Raw genomic sequence first — 27,022 nt, forward strand, 5'->3', positions numbered from 1 at the left:
CCTCAATGGGGGCTGGAACCCACAACCCTGAGATTAAGAGCCTCAGGCTCTGCTGACTGAGCTAGCCTTTTGTATGCCCCGAATCTTCCAACATCCAGCTTCACATGGACCTACTGTTATGAGATCGGGAGATAAACTTATCGCTGTCCAGGTTCGCAAGATGCATATATTTATATATTTCTACCATGCTCCCCGCACCAAATGCCCTTTCCTCCTAAACTAAGAAGCTCAAAGCACTCCATTTTTTTGGGGGGGGGACGACTTTTCAAGCTCTACAACATCTTGTCTGAGTTGTGGAGACCAGAACTCTACACGGTGTTCCAAGCGAAGCTTTTCCCAGGATGGAAGGTGGAGGGGGGGGGTCTGCCCTTAACATCATCAGCGCAGGCGGCCAAGCGACGAGGAGAATCAGAAAGTCTTGGATTTCCACGACAAAGAGTCCTTTGGCACCAAAAGGACCAGCTGATTTAGTGTGGCGCTATCTGTCATGGAAGAAGACCGCAGCTCCTCCGATGCGTGAATCCTCCTCCCAAAGAGGCGTCGAACTGGAATTGGCACACACGCATCCCCTGTCCCTTTAAAAGAGTTGCATAGAAGGGAGCATTCTGTCAGACGCTGTTTCTCCCAGCACTGCAGCGCTGTGGTGGGAAAAGCCACGTCGAGGAGGGGGGGGAATCTCCGTTCTCTGCAACTCTTAAAGGAACAGGATGACGACGACGACTCAACACCCCCCCTGCACTGAGCAGGCAACCCTGGTTTGGGCTCTCCCGAGTCTTTCCAACCTTCCCCGGGGGGTTCTAGGCACTGGCGGGTCGGCGCTGGGACCCAGGAGGCGCTTCCGACTGGCGCGCTCGCCTTCTCCGCCGGGTCCATCTGCTGGGTCCGTGCGCCTCCCGGATGCCCGGCTCCGACCAGCCCGGCTCTTTTGTTCTGCAGCGGCCGGGCGGCGAGAGGTTTCCCACCGGACGCTCATCTCCCCACCCACCGCCGGCCCATTGAAACCTTCAGTTGCCGCAGATCACAATGCAAAACAGGTAATAGCCGCTGCCTTTGCCTCCTGGTTTGGGTGGGTAGCTCTCTCCCTCGCCCCCCGCTCCCCCTTCCTGCCCAGCCTAGATCACAAATGGGGCGGGCGGGGAAAGCTTTGCAGCTCCGGGCGCTTCTCTGCAGGCTGGGGGCGCAAGGAGGAAGGGAGGGAGCAGGACCCTCGATCTGCGAGGTGGACGAGAGATGGTTTGCATTGCAACGGGTCTGCTCCCTTTAAGCGAGACTTGTTTGCGTTTAAAGGATCGGGGTCGAGCCGGGGATTGTTGTGATGAAGATGATTTTAACGCAAATGGTTCTTCTAATGCATTCCTCCCCCTCTTACCGTTGCCTATCCAAGGGGAATCCAGCTCCCCTAGAAACCCCTTCTGTTTATTTATTATTATTATTTTTTAAATAATCCCAAATGCCTTCGGGCTGGCTCGTGATGAGAGTGAGGGAAGGGCACTCAGCACATGCCCAGAGGTGCCCTCTTCCCTATAGTCGAGCAAAATCAGCCCAAAAACAAAACACAAAAGAGGGGGGCACTCAGGATCGTTCTAGAATCTGTCGCTAGATTCTGGAAGATTCATTGGCCCAAGGCTGCCAAAGTCTCAGTTCAGATTAAGCAACGAAGCTGGTTCTTATGTTATGGTTGTGACAGGGACTTGGTCACAGGAATTTAGCTGAAAGATTGTGCATGACTCCCTTTTATCCAGTGTTAACAATCTGTAGGATTGGTGGATTGTGGAAATGAAATTAATTGGATGTTGCTGATGGGGGAATCTCTTTTCCTAATTCATATTGACAGCAACATGGTGAATTTATACTCTCCCTATTCATCTTTTCTTTTCCCCCTTAACATTTCCAGTAGTGGATGCTCTTGGACTTTAGCATTTGTTTGTTTAGAAAAGTGCAAAAGAGCTGGATTTGGCAACTTGATGCATAGCATGATAGCTTTAAAATGAATCAACCAGGGTTGTTTTTTAAAAGTATTTCTCAAAGTTAAATTTTGAAAGTAGGGTTAGAAAATTGTCAGAATTCAAACGCAATCCACTGAAACATTGCCAAGCTTCAGATCTGTGCAAAATGTAATTGCCGTTCTAGTCGGTTCTATTTTGTATTTCAACATATTTCTGTAGAACTGGACGAGCAGCATCTGGAGAAAGTATTTGCAGAGAAGCTGGGAGACTGCTCTTTATCAGCAGATACCAGTTAAAAATGTATTAATATTCTGCTTAGACTGTTTTCTAGGGCTGTTTGGAAATGGGTTCCAGAGCAGAACAGGCTCAACTCGTGAGTCCTGCATTATAGCCATGCCAAGAGATACCTGCTAGGTTTGTCTCCTGGTAATACAGATCTACATCTAAGTAATGGCAAGAGGTAATTCCCAGCAGATAAGCAAGTGAGTTTCTGCAGCTGACATCTGCTGTATCTTGGGGATAGATGGCAACCCCCAAGGAGCCCTGGGAATTACAGTTTGTGTGAACTATGTTTAGGGTACATATTCAGATGTCCTAAGCGTTCCTCCTGAATGTCTGTAAACAAGTCTGCTCTACTTGCAAAAGTGTGATGCACATTGCAATAAGGAATATAAGGCAAGGGTCACACATAGAATTGCAGTCTCCTTCTTTCTATCCTTGCCTCATAGTCAAAGCCCCCACCTCCTATGCACGATCAAACTTGGTGTCTTCTCAGTTATCTGGAATAGCTACCCAATCGGCATCCTTGGAATGGCTAATCCAGTTTAGAATTCCCACTTCACTCATGAGTGGATATTGAAAGCTGGAGGAAAACTGCACGCTTGATCTGTTCTGGGTATGGCAGGATGGTTAAAATTAGATTATTGGTGTTAACAGATCTTAAGTATGAGTAGCGCAGACCCTCTTGCTGATGCAGTGCATGTTCATATATGAAGTTAGGGTGCACTCGCATGCAAATGTCATGAATGTACAGTGAATAACTGTACACACAGTTATTCACAGACGTAAAATGCATGTCTTTGTGTATATGTTTTTGCTCACACATACCTTGTAGACATATGCATGTTTGCATTCCCATCCACAAGGGATTTTATCTGCAAGACTCTCTTAAGGCCAATTTAGACTGTGCACATGTGCAGACACTGTGCACCATTATATCCATGCTCTAGTGCATAGTCACACCCACAATTCAGTGTATATTTTAAAAGAACTGCACATACAGATTCAGGTAAGTGTGCACAGAGTGCACATATACAGTTAGGGTTTCTTTTAAATGTTTTAGATTTCAGCCCAATTTGGAGGAGGCAGTAACTGGTGAGGAGGCTGGGGAATTGGAATCTCATTCATAGTTTATGTAACTTGAGGGTTAACCCTGCTGAGTTCAAAAGGAATCACTTCCGTAAATGTTGCACTCTTGATCTCTAAGGTGCCCCAGTGCTTTTTGCCACTGTAATTTAAGGCGCCTAGGGTACTAGCCAAATAAGTCATACTCCGAGTAGACCCACAGAAATCAGTGGGCCTACGCTGAGTGTGGCTCAGTTGGCTATCACCCCATGTCTTTTGGAATGAGTACTTGGATGTATTCTCGGGGTCTGAAATGCAAAGATGGTAGTGGCGCTTATACTTTTGCAGAAGACCAAATGCATTGCTGGGGTGGTGGGGTCTTCCTGGTGGGCTTCTCTGTGGTTCTCACTGTTCTCCCGTCTCCGCAGCGATGTCCCTGTAGCTGAACGCGCTCTTGTTCCTGGTGCCCAATGGAGCCATCTCACAGGTGGCATGTCGACAGGGGTGATGGGCATCCAGCGGAGCTGCAGGCAAAGGCTCGGGTGCTGGTGCCAGGCGGGAGTAGTTGGCCACGAGCGGAAAACCATGGCAGCGTCGGGCTTGAAAACCAGGTGATAGAAACCTGCCCCCCAGTTCCTTGGGCTCACTATATGCAGACCCCACTCAGCAATGACAGCCCCCAGAACCACACGGCCTTAGAGGACAGGCCTTCTCATCCCGAGATCTACAGCATTGCCCTGTGGGGGCCCAAACTGCATTCGGCGCTGACCAGGCACAGAGGGGGGCGGTCCAATGCACAGGCCTCCCCTCCGGCCTCCAAGCATCTTGATCCGCCAGGAGAGGGAGACGCTGCAGACGAAGGGTCCATGGTGTTGATTGATGCTGAAGGGGTGCCCCACACTGTGTCCCGCCAAGAGGTCGAGCAGGCTGGGCAGATGCAGTCCTCTGAGCCCGAGCTACTGGCATCAGCCCCGCCGCCCCGGCAGCTGTACTTCTGCCCCATTTGCCTACGGACGTTCCTGTACCAGTCGGACCTGGAGCGCCACAGCATCACCCATTCGGAGAGCAAGCCGTACGTGTGCCGCGAGTGCGGGAAGGCTTTCAAGCGCTCCTCGCACCTTCAGAGGCACAAGCACATCCACACCGGCGAACGGCCCTTCAGTTGCCCAGTCTGCCGCAAGGGCTTCCGGGAATCCGGGGAGCTCCTGCGCCACCAGCGAGTCCACACCGGGGAGAAGCCGTACCAATGCCAGATCTGCCGGTTGCGCTTCACAGAGCGCAACACCCTCCGCCGACACGCCAAGCGCAAGCATGCCCGTGAGACCTACTACCAGCGCTCCGTCGAGGAGGGAGGCGGCAGCTGGACAACGGCAGGAGACTGGGAATCGGAAGTGGTGGCGGGAAGCGGTGACTGGGGGCCGGAGGAACTTGGGAGTGGCTGGACCAACGAATCAGTGGAGGACTGGGTCGGGGATGGGAGCCACTGGGGAGAAGCTGCAGAAGGCGGGGCAGGAAGCACTCCAGTAGCTATGTCACAGATACCAGAGACAGAACACAGCAAGGACAAAGACAAGCCTGGGATCCAGCCCTCATAAATATGCAAAAACTAGGGGGGGGCACCAGGGACTGGGACATGTACTCTGCCCTGCAACTGTCTAAAAGGACTTAAACCTCTGTAACTGCATTGAGACTTTTCCCGCCCCCTCAAGTGAGGGCATGAGACTGAGGATAGGACCGTTTCCTAGAGCTGCTCTAGAATATTATGGCCTTTGAAGTATCAATGGGTGGGCATCACCAAAGACTGGAGAATGCTACTGGTGGACAGGGAAACATGACTGTCCCCTCCTTCCAACAATTATATCATGACATCCGGAGCTGTTGAGGGATTGGAGAAACAGTGTTATGTGTTAAACTCTGTAGCAGAGTATAGCAAATGAAACGGGGGAATTTGCTGTTTCTTGTGGTTTCCCAGAGGAATGGGCACTGGGTGATGTGTGCTCCTCTCCCGGTTGTACCAAACAAAATGCCGATACACGTTGGTCCTCTGTAAGATTATTTGCCCCATTCTGAGTTGCTTTCTTGGCTCCTCCATGCAGTGGGGCATTTTCAAGTTTGCAAACTTTTCAATGAATTAACATATGCAAAAGAGCAGTTGTCTCCTTTTTCCTCCTTCCCCGTTCTTCCCCTGCCCCCATCTGTCCAAAAAGTGTGATCTAAGGTTTGGAGATCTCTCCCTCAGCCCATAATGTGCGTGCTTGAGTCTAGAGTTTGAGGGAATTGAAAAATCTGGGTACATGTGGAGTTCTATGTCTTTGTGTATATGTGTGTGCACTTCTCGATAGGTGTGAGGCAAAATCCTAATGTGTAGGCAGAGATCCAATTTGAATACATGTCTGGAAGTGAAGGACTGAAAGGAAGGACAAAGGGAAGGACAACAGGCCCCAATCCCTCCCTTCTACACACTGCAGCTTTCTCCCCTGTTTCTCTCTCAACATCCAGAGATGATGTGCGCTTAATACCTCAGTCCTAAGCACATACACTTACAAGTAAATTGCATTCAAATCAGCAAGAATTACTTTTAAATAAATGTGTTTAGGGCTGAGGTGTTAGGCCATCATCTGGTCCAGAGTGCCACATGAAGCAAGATCTTGACAAAGAATGAGCAGGGCAGATGTGCCGGTGCTACCACTGCACCACAAAGGTTAACTCATGCTTTCTCTACATAAAGTCTTGAGACATCAATGTTTTGTGAAAAGTGTTGAAAATTCTGTGAGGAATCTCAAGCCCCCTCACAGAAGTTACATTTCCCACTACTGTACTTGTAGACTGTTCAACCCATATACTTTTGGGCTTCTCATCTAAAATTTTCCCCCTAGCAAATTAAAAGAAGTGGGAGGCAGCAAGTTTACATAAACTCACAATGTTCTCTTTAGGAAAAAACATGGCTGCTTTCAGTGGAGGCCCCCATTAGGGCAAATAGGGCAACGCCCCACCAACCTTAGTCTGCTTCCTGCCAGCTGCCAGCTGCCTGCCTTCTTACATACAAGCAGCCTGGGGTGGCTGTAGCAGCTTCCTCCTCCTTAGTCTCTGTGTTCGCCCTTGTAGAACTCATCAGGGGAAAGGAATAGGGACTAAACTAGAATTGTTTAGCTCTGTCTCTCATTGGCTCTGGCTCCATCTACTTTTGGGCTCTCTGCTTTCTGCTGTACCAGTTCCAGTGTGCGGCAGTCACCACTGGCTGTTTTAAATGGTTCCAAACAGAGCTAGCCCTACCATTAGGCAGAGTGGAGCAGCAGATTATGGGGAGATAGAGTGGCATTGAAGTGTTGGAGGTCACATCTGTGTGTGGCATACAACCTGCTCTGCACCTTCTAAACTAGCCTACTGACCTCAAGCATGGTAGAGGCTGCCGCCCCATTAGTTGCCAGTCCACTTAGTGGAATGAGAGGAGGCGCCATCTTGTCCTTCACCTCTGGCAGCAAATTGCCTTGGGTTGGACAGTGTCCCAATCAGGATATATTTGGAGGGAAGCAAAAGGGGAATTTGAGCTTTGGCAATGTCTGTCTTACATTTTGAAGGCGACTTCCCTAATCAAACACAAGGCATCTCTTACAGGGCAGAACACATGGGAGGAAGAGTATGAGAGAGCATGCTGCAGATGGGAGAGAAATCAGCATGGTGATTCTCTATTATTTCTGTTTAAAACGTGTAGGCTTTTGATACAAGTAATGGTTAGAATCCAAAAAGGGGCAATGTCTGCAAAACTGTAATATTACCGTGACCCGGAGTTTTATAATTATTTTACATATATTTGGCATGTGATGTACATGAGGGTTGGATGTTTTCTCCTGTCTTTATGCTGTTGCACTTGATCTGAACTGAGATTTGCCCAGGTGCGTGATTGCACAAGCATTCAATGACCTGCTTACAAGGTCACATCCTTGTACTCTGTGTTACGTCAATATGAAAATAGCTAACATTCCCTTTCTTCCTTCCTCACAATCATAACTGCAGATTGAGTCTCCCATTTCATTTATGGCTGCTTCCTTGCAATTCCTTTCCTAAACCAAGTTCTTATTACCCAAGTAACAAGCAGTGTAGAAGCAGCTTGAGAAATTGTTGGCTGCTTATGAATGCACAGTGGCTCCCCATATGGATCTGCCACTATCAAGTGGTTTTCTTCATGGCACTGCAAAACACTCCTACCAGTGGTTTACAGCAGCTCAGAGAGAAACAAGAGTGGAGGTCCAGTCTGCAAGGTGAGCCACTGCTCACTGTTAATGACATAATTCCCTTACTGATTCAGTTTCAAGTGGTGTGTCTGACAAGGTGTCTGTCCAAGCTGATGCTAAATGAGAACTTTATGAACATCCTTGTGGCAGTTGGAGAAAGCAGGGTTGGTTGTATCACTCCATGCTACTGAAAATGATGTGGACCCCCACCTTTCTAAATTGCAGATGATAAGAGGTGACATGGGTTGAACAGTCTGCATGAGATAAGGAGCTATGAGAGCTCTCAAAAATTCATTTTTGTAGATACCACTGCTTGCACCTCCAGAATTTCTCTTGAAGCCTAATTTCCTGTATCAAAAGCCTAACAGGGAGCAGAGAAGGATTCATTACAAGTGTGTCGTGTGTGTGTGTGTGTGTGTGTGTGTGTGTGAGAGAGAGAGAGAGAGAGAGAGAGAGGGAGGGAGAGAGGGGGAGAGAGGGGACAGAAGCTGGGATAACTCAGTCAGTAAATAATCTCAGGGTCATGGGTTTGAGCTACGTGTTGGGCAAAATATTCTCGCATTTCAGGGGGTTGGACTAGATGGTCCTTGTGGTCCCTTCCAACTCTACAATTCTGTAATTCTATGAAATGAGTGGACAAGAGGGTGCATGTATGTGTGAGAGTGCCTATTTTCAGCAGAATGGCAAATTAAAACTAGCAATGTGGCACACACACACACACACACACACACACACACACACACACACACACACAGTCTCCCATCCCTACTCTATTAGTCACGCCTTTTTAAGCTTTAAAAAGGGAAGCCAATATCTAAGATCTTGCTCATGCTAGCTGTACTGTTATCAAGGTCATTTCTATTCTCTATAGACAACACTACAAGAGGCAGGGGAAGAATGCGTAAACACTCGCTCTGAAAATAATAATCATCTCGTCCTCCCTTCCACTGATGTAGCTGGCCCTGGCAAGCCACTCAAAATTGCAGCTGGTGGATAAGCAAGCAAACTTTGTTTCCATTTTGCCCCCTGAAACATATGAGAGAGCCTACCCGCTTAAAGCCCTTTCCCCCAGCTAATTTCCTCCCCCTAGTGCCACCAGAGATGAGGACAGTGTGTTCCAGGTCTGAAACCTGACTAGCATTGTAAAATATGGCGCCCTGTCTCGTGGAGGCCTTGCAGCCCATCCAACAAGATTGCCTCTCTTCCCATCAAAGGCTCTCCCTCTCTCTCTCCGCAAACGGCATGTGAGCTGGAGGAATGGAGCCAAGCTTTTGCCTTGAACTACCTCCAGGGCTGTCTTGTATGCCCAGGCCTCCAAGTTATCTTTGTTGCCATGGAGACCACCTTGAGCGCACAGTTGGGTTGTTACAAGCAGAATCTTTGTTAAGAAGGGCCTCAAGGCCTTGGCTGTCGTGAAGGCTGCAGAAGGATTAAATGGAAACACACTATCGCATCACTGTTTTCCTTTTTAGCCACGGGGATATGAAGCTCTTAAAAAAGAGAAACAAAATTATGGAAGCTGGGATTTGGGATTCTCTCAGTGTAATACGCCATGCCAGTGTTATGTTTATGCCAGCTGGGTTTTTCCTCCCTTATGAGAGATAGCCAGAGACATCTGTTAAACCACTGGTCCAGTCCACGCCACATGGTGGGTGCTGGTTTGGATTATTGGGGGGGGGGTTGTTTTGGGATGCTAATGCCACATTTAAAGACAGACAAATGGCCCTGTGGTGTTCCCTGTGAGGATGGAACTGACACCAGGAGGACCTTTATCCACAAAATATTGTCACTCAAAATGGCAGGCTGGCGGGGCTGCTTGGGAGATTTGCTCAAAAACACCCCAACCTACTATCTGTTATTTAATGGCACTGTGTTTGAGGTGAAGTGATATGGAAGTTCTGCCTGTGGTTGTGTGGCTCACTGATTCACACATGCAGAGTTGATGCTCCAGTCCTGAGATGATAAATAGGCATGTGTCAACCACGCCTTAAAGAGAGAGACAAGAGTCTTAAGAGCTGGAGATGAGGTTATCTGTACCTTTAGTCCTCTCTCTCCCCCCCCCTTCCAACCACACGCACAACAAAATCCAAAGAGAACCATTCAAATTAGAGCTATTTAAAACCTAAAGGTTCTGGTCTGTCCCTTTATTATACATTTATTGTATTTATAACTGTATTTTTATTTAAGAAATTATGTAATCTGCCTTGAGGGCCCAGTTTGGGGACTGAACGGTGGGATAAAAAAACAACCCTTAAATAAACAGACTAAATAAAATTCCCCTCAGGTTTCCTGTGTTTCTGGATATGGAAGACTGAGTGTTGGTAATACACATATTTAATATAAAAATAGCGGGGTCAGGGCTCCTTGCTAGATGCCATGCCTGCAGATGCCATGCCTGCAGATGGTTTATTGTTAGCCCCCCTGAGCCCGGCTTCGGCTGGGGAGGGCGGGATATAAATAAAATTTATTATTATTATTATTATTATTATTATTATTATTATTATTTATTACAAGCAGTTGGAATTTCACTGGGCCAAAATTACGTAAGAGTAGGCTATATAACTAGAATTTTTCTTCCGTGTTTTATCTCCCTGCTACTTTTTAGATAGTTATCTTTCAGAGAAGGGACGCTTCCCCTCACAAGCATCAATGCATTTTTTTTAAAGTACCTCCTTACAGTTTCCACATGCTCAAAGTGCTATCAGTAGTGCCAGTATTTTAGAGCAGAAAATTGGGCATCTCTCCTAACCTGAGATAATGGTCACAATTCAGGGACCAGTTCTGAGGATACAGTGACAGTGATTACCGAGGTTGAGGCTAACTGATAAGGTGGGCTATATCTGTATCATACATAAATGTGAATTGTAAGTTTCTGGAATTTACCAAACCTTTGTGGAGTCTCCAATGGAAATCTATTTAGCAACTTTATGGGCCAAAACTTCAAAACGTTTAGCATTGTGAGCCCTTCTTCCATTCTAGCACACAGTGGCGCCTCTTAAGGTGAGGAGAGTAAAGTAGACTGAAATTTGCTGTTCTGTGTGATTAAGTCTGCTTTTCTGAGGATGGGGAAATAGTCTGCTCCTCCTTGGTCCTCCTCTGTGCACATTAGCAGCCCACACTTGGCAGTACTCATCAAACCGAAGTGGAGTTGATGTTGCAGAATGAAAAATCTGTTGGGTGAAGAATTTGACTCTCCAATTCACTTGCTTGAATGCTAGTTGGTCATTGAGGGCATTCGATTTTATTTTTTTAAAAGAAGTACTGGTAACTGAAGATTACATTTTTTATATACCTGTATTAAGCAGGATGTATCACACTGGTTCATTGTGTGCCTGTTGAAATGTTATTTTGCGTCAGCTGTTGTGGCAAAAGCTCTTAAGGTGCCACAGGTCCTTTTGCTGTTGTTTTCCATGAAGTGCTCTTAGTAATTTGCAACACCATCCTAACCACGTGTTCTCAGAAGTCAGTCATATTGAATCCAATGGGGCTTACCGCCTGACAAGTTTCTATTTAGAAAGTACGCAGACATTTACTTTAGAGCCAGTCATGCCCCACAATATTCATTTACTTAAAATATTTGTAGCTAAATCAAAAAATTCCAGGATTGTGTCCAGAAGTGTAAATAAAACCCAATTAACAGGCAACATACAATTAAAAAACTCCAAGAAATAAACATAATAATATAACTCAGCAAGACAACAACAAATTAAAACTGCAACCCCATCCTTCCTATCGCTCACCCCAATTCCTGTGCCGTTTGCCGGTTGCCTGGCAGGCAGATATATGGCAAATACGCGGCTTCTCAGCGCTTCGCCTCCATGTCAGGAAAAGCTTTTTCCTGCTGATGTTTTCTGCCTGTCAAGCAACCTGCTAAAGGCGGCGAGGCTATGCCAGAAAACACGCACACCAACACCGGGCAAACTGGCAACCCCAACCGGGCTGCAAACAGGCACTGCGGGGTCGGGCCACGCGCTGAGGAGCGCCTGACGAGGCACTATTTCTGCATGGCATTGAATTGCAGCAGCAAAGGGACACGGGGAGCGGGGAGGCGGCAGGATACGACGCTACCCCAGCAGCAGCAGCAGCAGCAGCGGAGGAGGAAGCCGAAGCCAGCACGCGCTCGCGCTCACTCGCGCGCAAAGGCCTCTGGGCCACGGAACGGAGGGAGGGGAGGTCAGAATGCGGAGAGGATTGTGGGTACGAGGGGAGGGCAGGAAACGGCCTTCTTCCTTGGGGAGGGAGGTTTCCGGTTCCGGCCGGGCCTGTGTGAGTTGCAGCCTGGCAGTGCCCCCTCCACCCCCACCCCAGTGGGACCAGAAACGCCCCCCGCGTCTGCTGGGGGCAAGGCGAGGGCCAGGGGGCTTCCCCCCAGCACCAATCCTGCCGCACAAGGAGCAGCCCCTGCCGGGGGCGCGGAGGAGGCTGGGGCAGCGCCACACAACGGTGAGTGCGCCGTCCTGGAGCCAGACCTGCTCGCCCCCCCCCCGCTCGGCCGCATAGGTTGGGCCCCGGGGCCTCCCCGCCAGCCCGGCCCCGCTCCCTCGCTTGGGTTAACTTCCGTCCCATGATTCGCCGCCCCCCCGCCCCGCCCGGCCGGCCACTGCGAACTCGGTTCGCCCCCCTCCCGCCCGGTTCGCCTGCGCGACCCGCTCCCTCCGCCCCCTCCCTCTTCTCCTCCTGCATCCAGTAGCCTCACAGCTGGCCCCCAACCAGAAACCTGCGTTATGTCACTTTTCTCCCTTCGCTCCCCTCCCCGCCAACTCATATTCACATCCAACCTCAAGCTGGAATTGTCATCCCATCCATTGACTTTTATCTTTAACCTTATAAGCTAGTACGGATTACTGTTGCCTTCAAACCTCTCGTGTATCCGCTGCTTTCCCCGTAGATGTAGTCAGATTCCCACCCCATCCTGCATTTTACCTTGGTGGTCAACTCCACATTACTAATCTAGATCGACCCCAATATAGATGGGGGCTCTTCTACTTACTGCAGGCTTGCAACCCTGCTGCCTCTTGCAAGCCCCTTCCCTCACACTGTTTTCTCGTCCTGGTTCTCCCTCCATGCTATTTTATTAATGTCTAGGAAACTGCCTGACACCATTTCAGACTATTAGTCCACTTAGGTCACAGTAGTGGTTTGCAGCAACTGCCCAGAGATTCAGATGGGTCTTTCCCAGACCTCCCTGAATATGGAATAGGTTGATCCCGGGAATTTTTCATAGAATTGTAGAGTTGGAAGGGACCTCAAGGGTCATCTTGTCCAACCCTTGCAATGCAAAGTATGTTTTCTGTGTCTGAGCCATGACCCTTCTCTTCGGATGCTTTAAAAAAAATATGGATGAAGAAAGTGTTACTCAAACCTGAGTGATAACCACCTTCCCAAACAGATTTATTTCTGGCTCCATCCACAGATTGCAGAGGTATAACCCTCACAGCGCGACTCTTGAACCTCAACACACTATTTTTACCCACCACTGACTGGTAAATGGGTTATATTTCTCCTGCCCCACTGCAGGCCCCAGGTGCATCTTGTACCCTTCCTCATCAGTGTGAGGAATGACTGGACTTCCACAGTTTCTGTTAGAGCCCTCTCTGCTGCCTCCCACCCATTTCTTGCCCAGGGTTATGCAGTACTTTGCTGCCCTGAACTGTAAACTGGCAGAAGCTCTTCAGGTTATGAAGAAAAGGTCATTCTCAGGTCTGCTTAACCAGATCCTTCTGTAATGGGAGATGATGTAATTTTGCACACACACCCCCCCCCCCCCAAATTGCTGCACAAAGAGTTTTATCTTGTGCCCCATAGGGATTAAGCAAAATTCCTTATCTGTGCATCTTTTTATGACTAACTCTGTTCCGCTAGTGATGAGGAGGGATAAGGATCTATAGAAAACATTGCAGGCTTGATATTGAAATTTTTGCTTGGCCCTCTATTTCTCTCTCTCTGGCTATGTCACTAGGTGTAGCCCAAACATCTTAACTACATCTGCCTCCTCCCTGATTTGTATGTTTTTCGTACAGGATGCAATTATCATCTGGGAATGTAGCCAATTGAAATATTCTTCATTCATTCTTTCCCCTGTGCCACCACTTGAAAAACTTTCAGGTGTCTCTGTCCCTGCAGCACAACTGCTTTGCCTCAGTTATTGTGTGTTTGAATTGACCCTTTGTGGAGAATTAACAGGCAATTCCTGACTTGGAAAGTGTTCAGGGGAGGGGGATAAAAATGGGGGGGGGGCTTTCTTGGAGTTAGGGTGTTTCTTAAAAATGCCTTCTACATGTGGGGTTTAATGGGAATCCCCCCTCAAAAGAGAGAGGTAGATTCATGACATTTCCAGATGTATAGGGTTAAACCAACAATGGAACTTGGCTGCCAAGTATCTTAGCAAGCTTAGTTACATAACCCAGGAGTTCTGCCTCCTAGTGCTATGGGTTTAAATTGATGCACCAGACTCCCATTTCCTCTCTCAAGGACAGAGGAACCCTAGTTTACAGCCCTCCACCCTCAGTCTCCTTGGTTTCTTGTCCTGCTGCTATATTCCTCCATTGTTGTCATTATTTCAGTCCAGTCCACACCCCTGAAATCCACTAAGGCCCTTGCAGCCCTCTCCTAAGTGGCGCTTCAGGTTAAGAACAGACCTCCGGAATGAATTAAGTACATAACCAGAGGTACCACTGTATTCCATTGTTCCCAGACCTCTGCTTCATTGCCCTATTTAAGGCAGACACTGCACTGTTACTAAAATCCGTATTTTTAATATAACTCCAGCGATAGGCATTGGGATATATAAGTGGCTGTAGTAGAATACTCTGCCTCCTTTCAGAGAACTTGGCTTCCATTGTTTCCTGTTGCAGTGCATTCCACTCCTCATGTATGAGAAACATGGAGACCTGAGGCTGGATCCAGACAAAGTTAGTTGAACTTAAGTTCCATTGTTTTCAGAGAGAATTAAGCATGTCTGACTATCTTCTCCCATTGATTTCAGTGAGACCTAAGTAGGTTCAGCTAACATAGCCTGCCTCCAACCCCTGGCTTCTAAATCTTACATCTGCTGCATTATAACCCACCACATTGCCATTTGCTGAATTAGACCAGTTTTCTTTTAAATCTAGGGCAGTTTGTTAATGGAGGGGGTTGGGCTGGAAATGGGTGGTGATAGCAGTGCTGTGCCCTACACAACTTCTTATCTTTGTCTTGCATGGAAAGAAGGGAGGTGGAGAAAGGGTGGGTATTTGGGATTCTTATCTAAGTATTTCCTGATACTTTAAAACTCTGAAAGTTTTCTCTCTGTGTGTAAGTATATATGCAGAAAGTTGGTAAATGCAAAAGGCATTGTAAGTAACAACAAAAATGAGGCAAATTGAAGAACCCACAGGAAGGTTTTTATTTTTTTACTTTCTGAAGTGGCTGACTCCCCACCCCTCCCCCTTTTTCTTGCAGGGGTCTCACATTTGACTATTCCTTTGTGGAAAGTGCATATTTGGAAGAGAAACTGTGAAGCTTGTGTGCATATAATCAGATGTGGTGATCTTGCATATCACATTAATTGTTAGTTGTACATACACTCGGAAGGCCATAGCATTCCAGGGTGTGCACATGGAGATGAATATATGTGTGATCATTATACTGGAGGCTATGGTTTCCTACTGTGTCTGTACGAAACAAAACACATGCGTATGTGATCATCATATGTGATGATTTACACCGGGTTTCCTTCTTCCTAAACAGAAGTGCCTTCCAGCCTAATGTGCAAGGCAGTCCTTGAGACACCCTCCCCCCCAAGAGTAAGTCAGCCAGTGCAGTGGGACCGCTCTAAAGCCCTACGTGGCTTGGCCCCTACAAGAAAGAAGATTCCACCTAAACATTAGGAAGAACTTCCTGACAGTAAGAGCTGTTTGACAGTGGAATTTGCTGCCAAGGAGTGTGGTGGTGTCTCCTTTGGAGGTATTTAAGCAGAGGCTTGACAACCATATGTCAGGAGTGCTCTGATGGTGTTTCCTGCTTGGCAGGGGGTTGGACTCGATGGCCCTTGTGGTCTCTTCCAACTCTATGATTCTATGATCCTCCAGAGGCTACCTGCTTTTCTGTATCCCATTGTGCTCCCCAACCTTGGAAGAGGATGGTAACATCCATGCCAGACATTTAAAGCATATGGTTTTCCCCAAAGAGTCCTGGGAACTGTAGTTTGGTAATTGTAGCTCTATGGTGTTGAACTACAGTTACCAGAATTCTTTGGGGAAAACCATATGCTTTAAATGTATGGTGTGGATATGACCAATGATGACAATGATTTACCAAATGGTAACTTACTGCAGTGGGCCTGGGTACATCTGTAGTGTCCACCTACGTGGTGGTGAGACTCTTAGGACACCTTTGAAATTGAAGGGAAGTGGTGAAAAGCTCTTCTGTTCATGGCTAGATGCTGCAGAAGACCATGTGTACCCCCGCACTGTGGTAACTTTCTGCTGGGTAAAATGGTGGCCCATGCTCCCCATGGTCATCAAACTGCACCTTTATGGAACTCCCTTCCTTTGTAAAGTCACCAGAGACCTAACTGGAGCAAATATTGACAACAATGCAAGGCTTTTCTATTCAGAGAGACACGTGATAGCCAGAGATAGACAAATAAGATGTTGCATATGGATATTCAAATGGACCTTTTACAGTAGTACCTCGGTTTTCGAACGTAATCCATCCTGGAAGACTGTTCCAGTTCCAAAACGTTCAAAAACTGAAAACCCAATACGGAAGCTGCAAAAACTGAGGTACCACTGTACTTACATTTTCTTATAAAATATTCACAACTGGATGAATTTCCATAAGTCATACAGGTTGCAGAATTCTGCATTTATGGGTGCAGAATACGGGAGGATCTTGAATCCAGAATAGTTTATATTTTATTATTAAGGCACACACTGTTCTAGCTAAGATGGGCAAGTAGGAAAGCATTCAACCAGAAGGGATGAGAAGCCCACTTCCTTGAGGTAGAATCTTTGATGCATCAACCCTATACACATTTTAGTTTGTATCCTGTCACAACCCCTCAGCCTACCTTATCTTACTGGGTTGCCATAAAACAGGTGGGGGAGCCCTCTTCAGCTCAACAGTCATTCCCTCAAGGGGTGGGGCAGGTAAAAGTGCCATAGGTGTGCCTCATCTTCAAACAGTTGGCTATATACTAGCCATGCAAAAGCACATCCACCCATCTCTGCATCTAGGCGATTGAGACATTACCACAGTTGCAGAACACCTTTCGGCCAAGCAAAAACCCTTGAGGAGGATGCAAATAAGGGCTGGGGAAAGGGGCGTGGCCCCAGGGAAAGGGGTGTGGCTTGGGTAGAATTCCAAGGGCTGGGTACAGAGGGCAGTGCTTGGCCTCTGAGCCTGAGTTCCCCCCATGCCTGTTATAAAATGTGACAGCCCCATGTATGTATGCATGCCTAGAGGGGCATGTATGGGACTATGCCATTCTATAACAATCCTGTGAGGTTAGGCAGAATAAGAGTGGCTGGTTTCAGGCGGCATGAGAAACCTTTTTAGCTGAGTGGGAAGATGGAGTTTTCTACACTGGCTTTCAGCCCTGGTAACCTACATTGGCAGAGCCCAGCATGTTCGAGCAAGGAATGCCACTTTGCACAGGAGTTTGTTTTAAATACGCAAACCCCAAACTTCAGGGACAAGCACGGGCTTCTGAACTCCCCAAAGCGAGCCTTGCCTTGGAATGATTTTACCTGTGACCTCTGAGAGTCCTGTTTTTTAACCTCTGCTTAATACCAGGACTCCATAAATATTCAAAGAACTAATGTTTTAGCTGCATTGGAGCCAACTAGTACTGAATGGATATAAACCCTGCTTGCCACTCAAAACCTGGAGGATTGTCAAGCTTAGGAGAGTGAGTCACATGTGCTCTCATTGAGAGGAGGAACTAAAGCTTAGAGGCAGCACAGATGGTTTGAGACATATCCTGGTTTATTTTAAGAATGTTAGAACAGGTAAATGCCATCCATAAAAGGTTTGTGGGGCTAGAGAAACGCCCCATGAAGAAAAGTTACAATATTTGGGCCTTTTAAAAGCAATCAAGGACACAATTGAGGTGTGTAAAATGATGCCAGCATAATACTATAACCCAGGGTCTTCCAATGAAACAGAAGGGTAGGAGATTTAGGACAGACAAAAGGAAGTACTCCTTTACCCCACGTGTTCTCTTGGGATTTCCTTGGTGATGACCACCAATTTAGGTGACTTTAAAATTAGATTAAGACAAATTCACAGAGAATAAAGTTCTCGGTGGGTAGCTGTCATGATGGCTATATACTATTATACCACTTCTGGGATCAGACACAGCATGCCTCTGTATGCCATTCTCTGATGGACAACAGCAGAGGAGACAGGTATTGCCTTCAGGTTCTGCTTGTGAGCTCCGCAGATGTTTCTGAACAGCCACTACAGAGACTATATGCTGGACTATTTGGCCTTTAATCTGATGCAGCGAGGTTCTTGTTCTTAGACCTGAGACCCTGGAGAGACATAGCCAGTCACAAGTAGACAATATTGGGTTTGGTGAACAAGTCTGACTGGGTATAAGGCAGCACCATGGTTCTTTGCAGTTAATTTTAACAACTGGCAACTTTTTCTTTTTTAAAATTGTAAAATTCTTGACCCATCCCATTGTGTAAATGGAACACATCAGATATTTATTTTAAATGGGGCCACCACAGCAGAGAGTGCCGGTGTACTGGATATGTCTGGTGTGTGTCTACATTGGTATCCTGTTTCTCTCCCTTATCTAGGCAGTGCCCCCTCCCGGGCGGAGATGGAAGCCAATGCAGCAAGCGACGAGGGTGTGCATTTCCAGAGCTACCCCTTCGACTTCTTGGAATTCCTGAACCACCAACGCTTTGAACCTATGGAGGCCTACAACCACGAGCACGCCAAAGCAGTCGCCGCCCTCCCCTGCCCACAGCCACAGTACGATTACACCCAGCCGCCCGCTGCCGCCCCACCTGCCCACTTTGACCGTGTCCCCACCGCCGTTGGCACCTCCAAGCCCAAAGCTGAAGGCCCATCTTCCTCCTCTTCCTCAGCTGCTTCTTCTGCCAACGTTCAAGTCAAGAAAGCCGAACCGGGGGCTCCTGCACCACCACAGCAGCAGCAACAGCAGCAGCAGCAGCAACAACAGCAACCACCCTATACTGGTCCAGCAGTGGTGCCAGCAACAGGCCAGCCTCTCTTTGATAGTACAGCTGCAGCTGCAGCCGCTGCCGCTGCCTACAACACTCCTCAGTGGGGCATTGTGGACCTTTCTGGCCACCAGCACCTCTTCAGCAGCCTGAAACGTGGGCAGGCCCCACCCCCAGCTACAGCCACTGTTGCCACTGACAGCCAGGCGGGCAAAGACGACAAGAACTACTTCCGGCGCTTGAAATATTTCATCGACCGCCGTTTCCCGTGTGGCGTGTGCCAGAAATCCTTCAAGCAGTCGTCCCACCTTGTGCAACACATGTTGGTACATACAGGCGAGCGGCCCTACGAGTGCACCACCTGCGGCCGCACCTACAACCACATTTCCAGCCTCATCCGGCACCGCCGCTGCCACAAGGACACCGAGGATGCCACGGCGGCTGCCAACGCAGCCGCTGCTAACGCAGCCGCGGCAGCAGCCGCTGCCGCAGCAGCTGCCGCAGCTGTTGCCACCAACGCAACTGCTGCTTCTGGTGCCGAGGGAGCAGCTCAGCCTCCTACTCAGAGCGGCAACCCTCAGGTGGTTCCCGCATCCGCTGGGACGGCAGCCGCCTCCGCCCTCAGTGCTGCCATCGCTCAGGCGGAAGGCCCGTTCACCTGCTCTCTCTGCTGGAAGGTGTTCAAGAAACCAAGCCACCTGCACCAGCACCAGATCATCCACACGGGCGAGAAGCCGTTCTCCTGCTCCGTCTGCCAGAAGAGCTTCAACCGACGCGAGAGCCTAAAGCGGCACGTGCGGACCCACTCGGATCTCCTGCGAGTGCAGTGCGGAGTTTGCGGCAAGGAGTTCCGGGACGCTTCCTACCTTCTGAAGCACCAGGCTACCCACGCGCCACCCGGAACCTTGCCGCCACGCCCCGAGTACAAGTGCGACATCTGTGGCAAGGGCTACGTGGCTCCCCAGAACCTCCTGCGCCATCGGCAGCTGCAGCACGAGGGAGCCCAGCTGCCCAAGGACGGCACCAACGCCCTGTCCTACCTGCCGCCGGGAGCTTATCTCCTCCCACAAGACCCGCAGGCTACCGGTTCTGACGGCGACACCAAGCCCACATCCTACGGGCTCTTGGGTCACCCGCTGCTGGTGGGGACGGCAGCGGGCAAGAACTTTTGCTGCGGGATCTGCGGCCGCGGCTTTGGGCGCCGGGAGACGTTGAAGCGCCACGAAAGGATCCACACCGGGGAGAAGCCTCACCAGTGCGCTGTGTGCGGGAAGCGCTTCCGCGAGTCGTTCCACCTCAGCAAACACCACGTGGTGCACACGCGGGAGAGGCCCTACAAGTGCGAGATCTGCGGGAAGGTGTTTGGCTACCCGCAGAGCTTGACCCGCCACAAGCAGATCCACCGGCTGCAGCTGCCTTGCTCTTTGCCACCCATGGGGCCCTCGCTGGCACCCATGGGTCCTTCGCTGCCGCCGCCTCCCGAAGGGCTGACCTACGGCTGCTCTGACTGTGGAGAGCGCTTCCCCGATCTCTTCCATGTCATGAGCCACAAGGAAGTTCACGTGGCCGAGAAGCCGTACCCGTGCGACGTCTGCGGCAAGTGCTTTGGCTTCATTGAGAATCTCATGTGGCACAAGCTGGTCCACCAGGCTGCCCCCGAGCGGCTCCTGCCACCGGACGAGACGGCCGCGGCGGTGGCGCCTCTGGAGAACGGGCTGGCCAGTGGCGACAACATGACGTCTTTCGAAGACCACCACCCCACCTTGCCCAGCGGGGAGCGCTTTTCCTGCTCCATCTGTGGCCAGACCTTCAAGCATTTCCTGGGCCTTGTGACCCACAAGTACGTTCACCTGGTGCGGCGCACGCTGGCCTGTTCAGTCTGTGGGCAGAGCTTCGCGGGGGCCTATGACCTGCTGCTGCACCGCCGCACCCACCTGCAGAAGCGGCACTTCTCCTGCCCGGTGTGCGGGAAGCGGTTCTGGGAGGCCGCCCTCCTGATGCGCCACCAGCGCTGCCACACCGAGGAGCGCCCTTACCGCTGCGCAGTCTGCGGGCGCGGCTTCCTGCGCTCCTGGTACCTGCGCCAGCACAAAGTGGTGCACACCGGCGAGCGGGCCTACAAGTGCGCTCTCTGCAACAAGCGCTTTGCCCAGTCGTCCAGCCTGGCCGAGCACCAGCGCCTCCACGTGGTGGCTCGGCCCCAGCGCTGCCCCACCTGCGGCAAGACCTTCCGCTACCGCAGCAACCTTCTGGAGCACCAGCGGGTGCACCTGGGCGAGAAGGTCTACCGCTGCGACCGCTGCTCCAAGAGCTTCTTCTACCTGTCCTCCATCCTGCGCCACCAGCGCTCCCACGATGCCAAGCGCGAGCTGCGATGCGGGGCCTGCCTCAAGCTCTTCAAAGACCCCAAGTACTTCAGCAAACACGTCCAGGCCCACCAGGGAGGGCGGCCGTTCAAGTGCAGCACCTGTGGAGAAGCCTTCTCCAACACCTATGGCCTCAAGAAACACCGCCACATCCACAAGATGGAGCGCTTTGCCGCCATGGGAGGCCACAAGGAGCAAGCCTAGCGCTGGGGGCAGGGGAAGAAAATCTGGGCGGTCCTTTATCCTGGTACTTGAGGGTGGGAAGAGGAGGCTAGTTCCTGTCTCTTGCAAGCCACAAGGGCAGGCGTTTCCCTGTAGTAAAATGGCAGTAAGATGCTGTGTTTGGGGAAGGATATGGGAGAATCCTCAAGTCACAATTGCATGGGGCAAACCATGAAGAACCGGGGATGCAACACAGGATTGGTTTATGTAGGTGGACCTTGGTTTTCCCCAAACAAATAGCTGTTGCCCTGTCCATCCTGGATTCCCTAGTCTAAACTGATAGGAGAGGGTGGCTGTCATAGAAATTACCTTTCTTACCAAGAACGGATGGACATTTATTACCTTTTCCAGGAAGTGGGAGCAGAGGAATGATGTTCTGGTGGAATAATAAGCCTAGATACTGAAAGAGAGAAGAAGCCATCTAGGTTCCCATTTGCAGGAAGAGATGGCTCTTCCCTTCCTCCATTTAAGTGTTAGAGCCCATTCATAAATTTCAGTAGAGGGCAGGACATGGTACAGTCCTTCAGGAGCGCTTGCCAAATTTTACTGTGAACCCAGCCACCTGATCTATGCCATGTAGGTCTTGCTTCCTTTCTGGAGGAAAGACATTGATTTGGGTGCTTCCTTTACCTCTGACAATGGGCTGCTTTTCCTCTTTCAAATACCTTAGTTGCCCATGGGACCTGGTTGCTGACAGAAGATAGTGTCCCCCCCCCACCACCATTTACCTGTGTAGGAAATTAGAGGAGCTTGCTTGAACTTTGCATATCGTACAATATGATCTAGATGCTGCCACACCATAAAATATCTACCTGTCTTCCCACCTCCAGGACAGTTACCACTTCATGAGGATCATAAACCTGAATGCTCCCTCACTTTAAAAACAAAACACTCATAGGAAACAAGCGAGTCTGGAGGAAGGGTTCTAGCCTAGCCTTCTTCCTGATACCTTCCACATGCACGGAATACAGTATTGAATATGAAAGAGCATTCAGATAGGTCATTTCCCCCCTTATGTATCTTGAAGTGGTCCAGAAAGACTGTACCATGTGGTCTTTTCCCGAATTTTCAAATTGACACACCAGTTAGCTAGTGTGTGTTGCCTTCTTCCTCCTGCCAGAACCTCATATGGTTGTGGTTGCGTATGAAGCTGAGAGAGAGGAAAGAAAACGTACCTGGTGGCTCTGCATCCCACAGTGAGATATGTTGCTTTGGTTTGCACAGCACATCCAGTGTTTCACCCCCAGTTCTTCCACTCCCACAAGCCCACCCTGTTCTTGGCAACACTTTTGGCGCCCTCACATCAGATAAATGGCAGACTTAACTAGTTTGTGGCTGGAGTACCCCACAGGGACTTTTTCATCCTCAGTCTTAAATCATGGACCTTCTTTCCCCCCACCCAAACAGGAATATTGGTCAGGTATGGTCAAAAAGATTCTTCCAAACTCTCTAGCTCCCTGGCGTGGCTCCCCAGCTCCCTCTCTGGGCGCCGCTCATCACCCTCTGGTTCTGAACAGGCAGAAGAGGAAGCTGACTTACTACATGCAACCAAAGAGTTCCAAGAGCACGCCCCCTTGTGGACGGTGGACACCAGGTGGTTCGCCTCTCCCTCTCCCTCGTGATCCAAGTTGACCTTCTGCATCTAATAAGACGGTTGTGACGGGGAAACGTTATCGCTTTTCCATGTTGGAGCGTGAAGACTTTCTTTCAGGTGGCAATACCAAAGGTGCCTCCTTGCCATTTCTGGTCTACATCCCTGCATCTGCACCCATAGTTCCTACTTTGGTGAGATGGACAGTCCAAGGATAGGAGGACCCAAAGATGCTTTTATTATTCCAGTGTGGTTGCCCAGTGCCTGGAAGAAGAGGGAATGGGGGATGTTGCCAAAGTTGCAGAGTTGCCTGGGGATAGAGAATTGTGATAGAAATGGACTCGGCTGGGGGGTGGGGGTGTTCCTTAAAGGAAACCTCCCGGAATTTGGTGACCCAGTGTCCTATTTGACGAAGAGTGTGAAGAACAGAAAGGAGATGGGAAGAGGGTTCAGCCTGTTATTTTCCAGCCTCGGTTCCACATTTCCTATGTTGGGTCAACTCCAGGGGGAAACTCTTTGTCCATGTTGAGTCAGGCCCAGTTATCTTAATGTCTCTGACAGACTGAAATACTACTGACTAATGTCCTGCCTCCATAAGTGGCTGATACTGGATGTTCTCTTTCTTGTTTTATCTTTATACTAAAGTTTTAAGGCCTGAACTTGTAGCTGAAATTCAGTGGATTCTCCCCATGGTGGTGGATATAACTCTCCCTGCCTTACATGGAAACTTTCCATATAGAATTTTCCCTCCCTGACTTTGTAATTTGCCAATAGAGCCGAGTTTAATAGTAGATTCTCCTCCCTCCTTATGAATACAAGTGTATCTTGTTTATACCATACCTGCTTCGTAGGAAGAGCTGCTTCTGCGTTGAGTTGAGCATGGTTTCCACGGAAACCCCACGGAAAGACGTGGTAACCCCAAAACTGATGACCTGTTCTCACACTAAAGGCTGTTGTTTATACCATCTACTTTATTACCCAGGAATAACAAGCGAATTCACAACAACTAATCTTGTAGATGATTTGTCTGTCAAATTGTTTTAAGTGTAGCTTCCCAAATGGACGATGGAGCATGACAGGGTGAAACAAGTCTTATGCATTCCCAGGTGACCTAAAACAAAAATACTATGTTTCGAAACCACAACATAACATTGTCTCACACATAACAGGATTTCCAATGGATTTTTTCCCCTCCAGAATAATTTACAGGCCTAAAATATAGAAGACAAATTTCCATACAGCTATGGAATTCCTGTTTCAGTCACAAAAATTATGCTAATATATTCAGCCAGGCCTTGCCTATGAGAATGGTGTTCTGTTTCCTACAGTTGACAAAATGTAGTCTCGACTTTCATCCCAAGTTTTTAAAAGTTCTTTAAAAAAAAGAAAAAAAGGTTTTAACGTTTTCTGACCTTAGAAGAGCAGTTACTCCATCTTAACACCCCTTAATCACCTCCTGTATTCACAATGATTAGAAAGTAGCAAGAGAGAGTTCGCCTCCCTACTCACCCTTTTAATTTTTTTATTTACAGGTGAAGAGAGGGAGCTGAGGGCAAAATGGCTATCTTTGCTTCCAGCCAAAATTCTAATGCCAGAGAGCAGACAACTCTGCTCATCTGCCTGCTGTCACTTGTAAGATCAGGTTTGCTTAAGAAATGAAGCTTGTGCCCACTCTTCATTCTAGGAGTGTTTTGATTTTTCCAAGTATGTTTCCCTGTTCTCCGTTGTAGTTTGGTTTGGATAGTTGGTGCGATGTGAAATTGCAATGCCTCACTCTCATGTGAAAGATGCTATTTAAAAAAGAGCTGAACAGCACTTCTGATTTTCCTCTATAAGAGGTCATGGGATTAGAGAGTAAGAGGTGGCATTCTTTGGCTTGAATTCTGTGGGAAAGTTCTGTAGGGACTAAGGACAAAGACAGGTGTTCCAGGTTTTAATTCTGGTTGGGCAATGGGATCCTTTTGAAGACCCAGTTGGAGTGTGCGATCAAGACTTGCCAACTAACCTTCCCACTTCACTGCTCTGCCTTTTATATAAATATACCTGGATGGATTCTTAGCTCTGAAGTGTGTGCATCACTAGGATGCTGGCTGTCCTACAGATTCTCATCACCCCTGATGCCTTGCCTGCTGTGAACGGGAATTGTGAAGATCCTCCTGTCTTTTCCAAGCATCAGACCTGACGTTTTAAGATGCCGCAAGTCACACAATCATCTGAACTTCCATCAGCCCTCCAGTTCATTGGGGAACATGGATTCTCTGGTTCTGACAGCGGGCGATGTTTTCCCATGCTCCCCACTCTTCCCAACCTGGGAGATGGACATTTTTGAGACAGGACTCAAACATTCCCAGACCAGTGACTGTTGCGATCTCTGAAGAGAGTCCTGCCACAGATAGGATCCAACCCATTGCTATCATGTTAGCAAGATGACTTTTTATATTAATACAGATCTATAAATACATACGTTTATATATAAATACTTCTTTTTCTAACTACCCCTTTCTCCCATTGGCCATAGGAAGTGCAGTACTTTTGGTGCCAAGATTCAAGTCCCTTATGATAACGTGTACTAAAATATAATATGTATAGGACCCCCTCATTGTCCATGCAGCTGATGGGCCTGGACCGATATAACCTGTCCCGTCATCCTTGGTGGTGCCCCTTTGGGAACTGTACAGCGTGTGTTTTTCTCAGTCGGGGTTAGGGGAATGGGAGCGTGTGTTTGTGTTTTAAACCAAGCTATTGTTTTAAAGGTGTCTGATTTACGATGTACAGACTAAACAAACATTAAAAAAATAAGAATTGGAAAGCATATGTCCCATGCATTGAGAGGGCTCCAGATTTGCTTGTTTTGCTAACTGTTGGTGTGGAGGGAGCTTCACTTTAAGAATCCCAAGTAGCTAGACCACTGAAGTGTTGGGACTATGTAAAGGGCAGAAGAACATGAGGGCTTGTAGATCGCAAACAACTGCAGCAAAAAAAGGAGATGGATACCCACAGTGGCTAGTATCAGGTTATCAGAGCTTGAAACTTTGATGCGAGCTGGGCTGTGGGAAGAGCAGAATCCTATACTCAGCCGCAGGAGAAAGATCAAGGTGTGTTTGCCAGAAATCTTGCACAGTCTTCTATTAGAAAGGGTTTTCTGCTGTCCTGGGGTCCCACCTTCCTCCTTTAGCCAATCAGGGCAGTGGGTAGGGCTTTCTTACTCTTAAGTGAGGTGCCTCGGCTACATGAGCCACAGCTCTCCAACAAGTTGGTATGAAGAAGTAGGCAAGGCTTGGTGGAATCTCACTGACATTTAAAAAGAATGTTGAGGTCATCCCTAGAAATCATTCGGAAGCAAACTGTTGAGTACCAGCATTTCCAACTCTCTTCTCTGCCAGTTTCGTATAGGCTACTGGAGATGGAGAAGGCTCGGCTCGGATGATCCTTGGAAGCAAACTTGCTGGCAATTTCAACATTGCAGTTTTACACACATTCAAGTGTTGCTGTTGTTTTTTGTTAAGTCCTAAGGCATTAACAAGACAAGTATCGGCATACCAAGTAGGGTGCTTTTCTCTCCCTTTTTGCATTTCAGGAACAGAGCATTCCAGTGGTATATAGAAGCTGGGTGAATTTAAATCAGAACGTTAAACTTTGCAAGCAAATAAAGCGAGGAAGAATTGTTTTTGAGAAACCTTTCCTCCTTCTTAACTTTACAGGGGAACTGCTTAATGCCAGATCAAGGTGTTTGTTCATAGCCCAGGGCAGCCCAACTTTTCAAACCAAGTAGGCCGCAGGAGTACTTGGACAGGGAACCCATGGACCACAAACTTTGAGAAGGCAGCGCAAGATCCAGTGGGGAGGGGCATATGTTGCTGAGGGCCACCCAAAAAGATATTGAGGGTTGTGCATTGGACCACCCTGATGTAGCCTGTGTTGTCTCCTTTGACTAGCAGCAGTTTTCCAGAACCCTCAGGCGAAAAAACTTTCCTCACTTGCAATCCAATCCTTTCACACTAAGATGTCAGTAACTGAACCTGGGACCTCTGTGCAAAGTCTCTGCTCTACCACTTGAGCTAGGTTCAATTTTGGCTCATCCCTACGAGGATGGGCAAGTTGGAGAAGCTGGAGAGCATCTGGCCCAGAAGACTGCGTTTGG

At 48.6% G+C, this 27,022-nt stretch overlaps 2 protein-coding genes across 4 annotated transcripts; both read left to right on the top strand.

Moving 5' to 3' along the window:
- ZNF865 (zinc finger protein 865) lies at nt 1-25,690 on the top strand. Of its 2 annotated transcripts, none has more exons than XM_083707691.1 (2): nt 1-1,034; nt 18,313-25,690. In XM_083707691.1, the coding sequence occupies exon 2, from the start codon at nt 18,336-18,338 to the stop codon at nt 21,270-21,272; it is 2,937 nt and encodes a 978-aa protein (XP_083563817.1). In that variant the 5' UTR covers nt 1-1,034; nt 18,313-18,335; the 3' UTR covers nt 21,273-25,690. The 2 variants fall into 2 exon arrangements, with proteins under 2 accessions (XP_083563817.1, XP_083563816.1); XM_083707690.1 differs by lacking the exon at nt 1-1,034 and adding an exon at nt 11,167-11,965.
- Nucleotides 1,084-9,796, top strand: LOC310829361 (uncharacterized protein). 2 transcript variants are annotated; one of them, XM_083707692.1, is made up of 2 exons: nt 1,084-1,219; nt 3,719-9,796. In XM_083707692.1, exon 2 carries the CDS (start codon nt 3,761-3,763, stop codon nt 4,883-4,885), a length of 1,125 nt encoding a protein of 374 aa, XP_083563818.1. In that variant the 5' UTR covers nt 1,084-1,219; nt 3,719-3,760; the 3' UTR covers nt 4,886-9,796. The 2 variants fall into 2 exon arrangements, with proteins under 2 accessions (XP_083563818.1, XP_083563819.1); XM_083707693.1 differs by lacking the exon at nt 1,084-1,219 and adding an exon at nt 1,242-3,240.
- Nucleotides 25,691-27,022: the final 1,332 nt, after the last annotated feature.

Source organism: Podarcis gaigeae (assembly GCF_964106915.1).
Source record: "Podarcis gaigeae genome assembly, chromosome: 13".
Lineage (NCBI taxonomy): Eukaryota > Metazoa > Chordata > Lepidosauria > Squamata > Lacertidae > Podarcis > Podarcis gaigeae.

Coding starts and splice junctions, on each gene's coding strand:
- LOC310829361 (XM_083707692.1), top strand. CDS start 3,761: ATGGAGCCATCTCACAGGTGGCATGTCGACAGGGGTGATGGGCATCCA.
- ZNF865 (XM_083707690.1), top strand. CDS start 11,410: ATGCCAGAAAACACGCACACCAACACCGGGCAAACTGGCAACCCCAAC. Junction 11,966..18,312: donor TGGGGCAGCGCCACACAACG/GTGAGTGCGCCG, acceptor TCCCTTATCTAG/GCAGTGCCCCCTCCCGGGCG.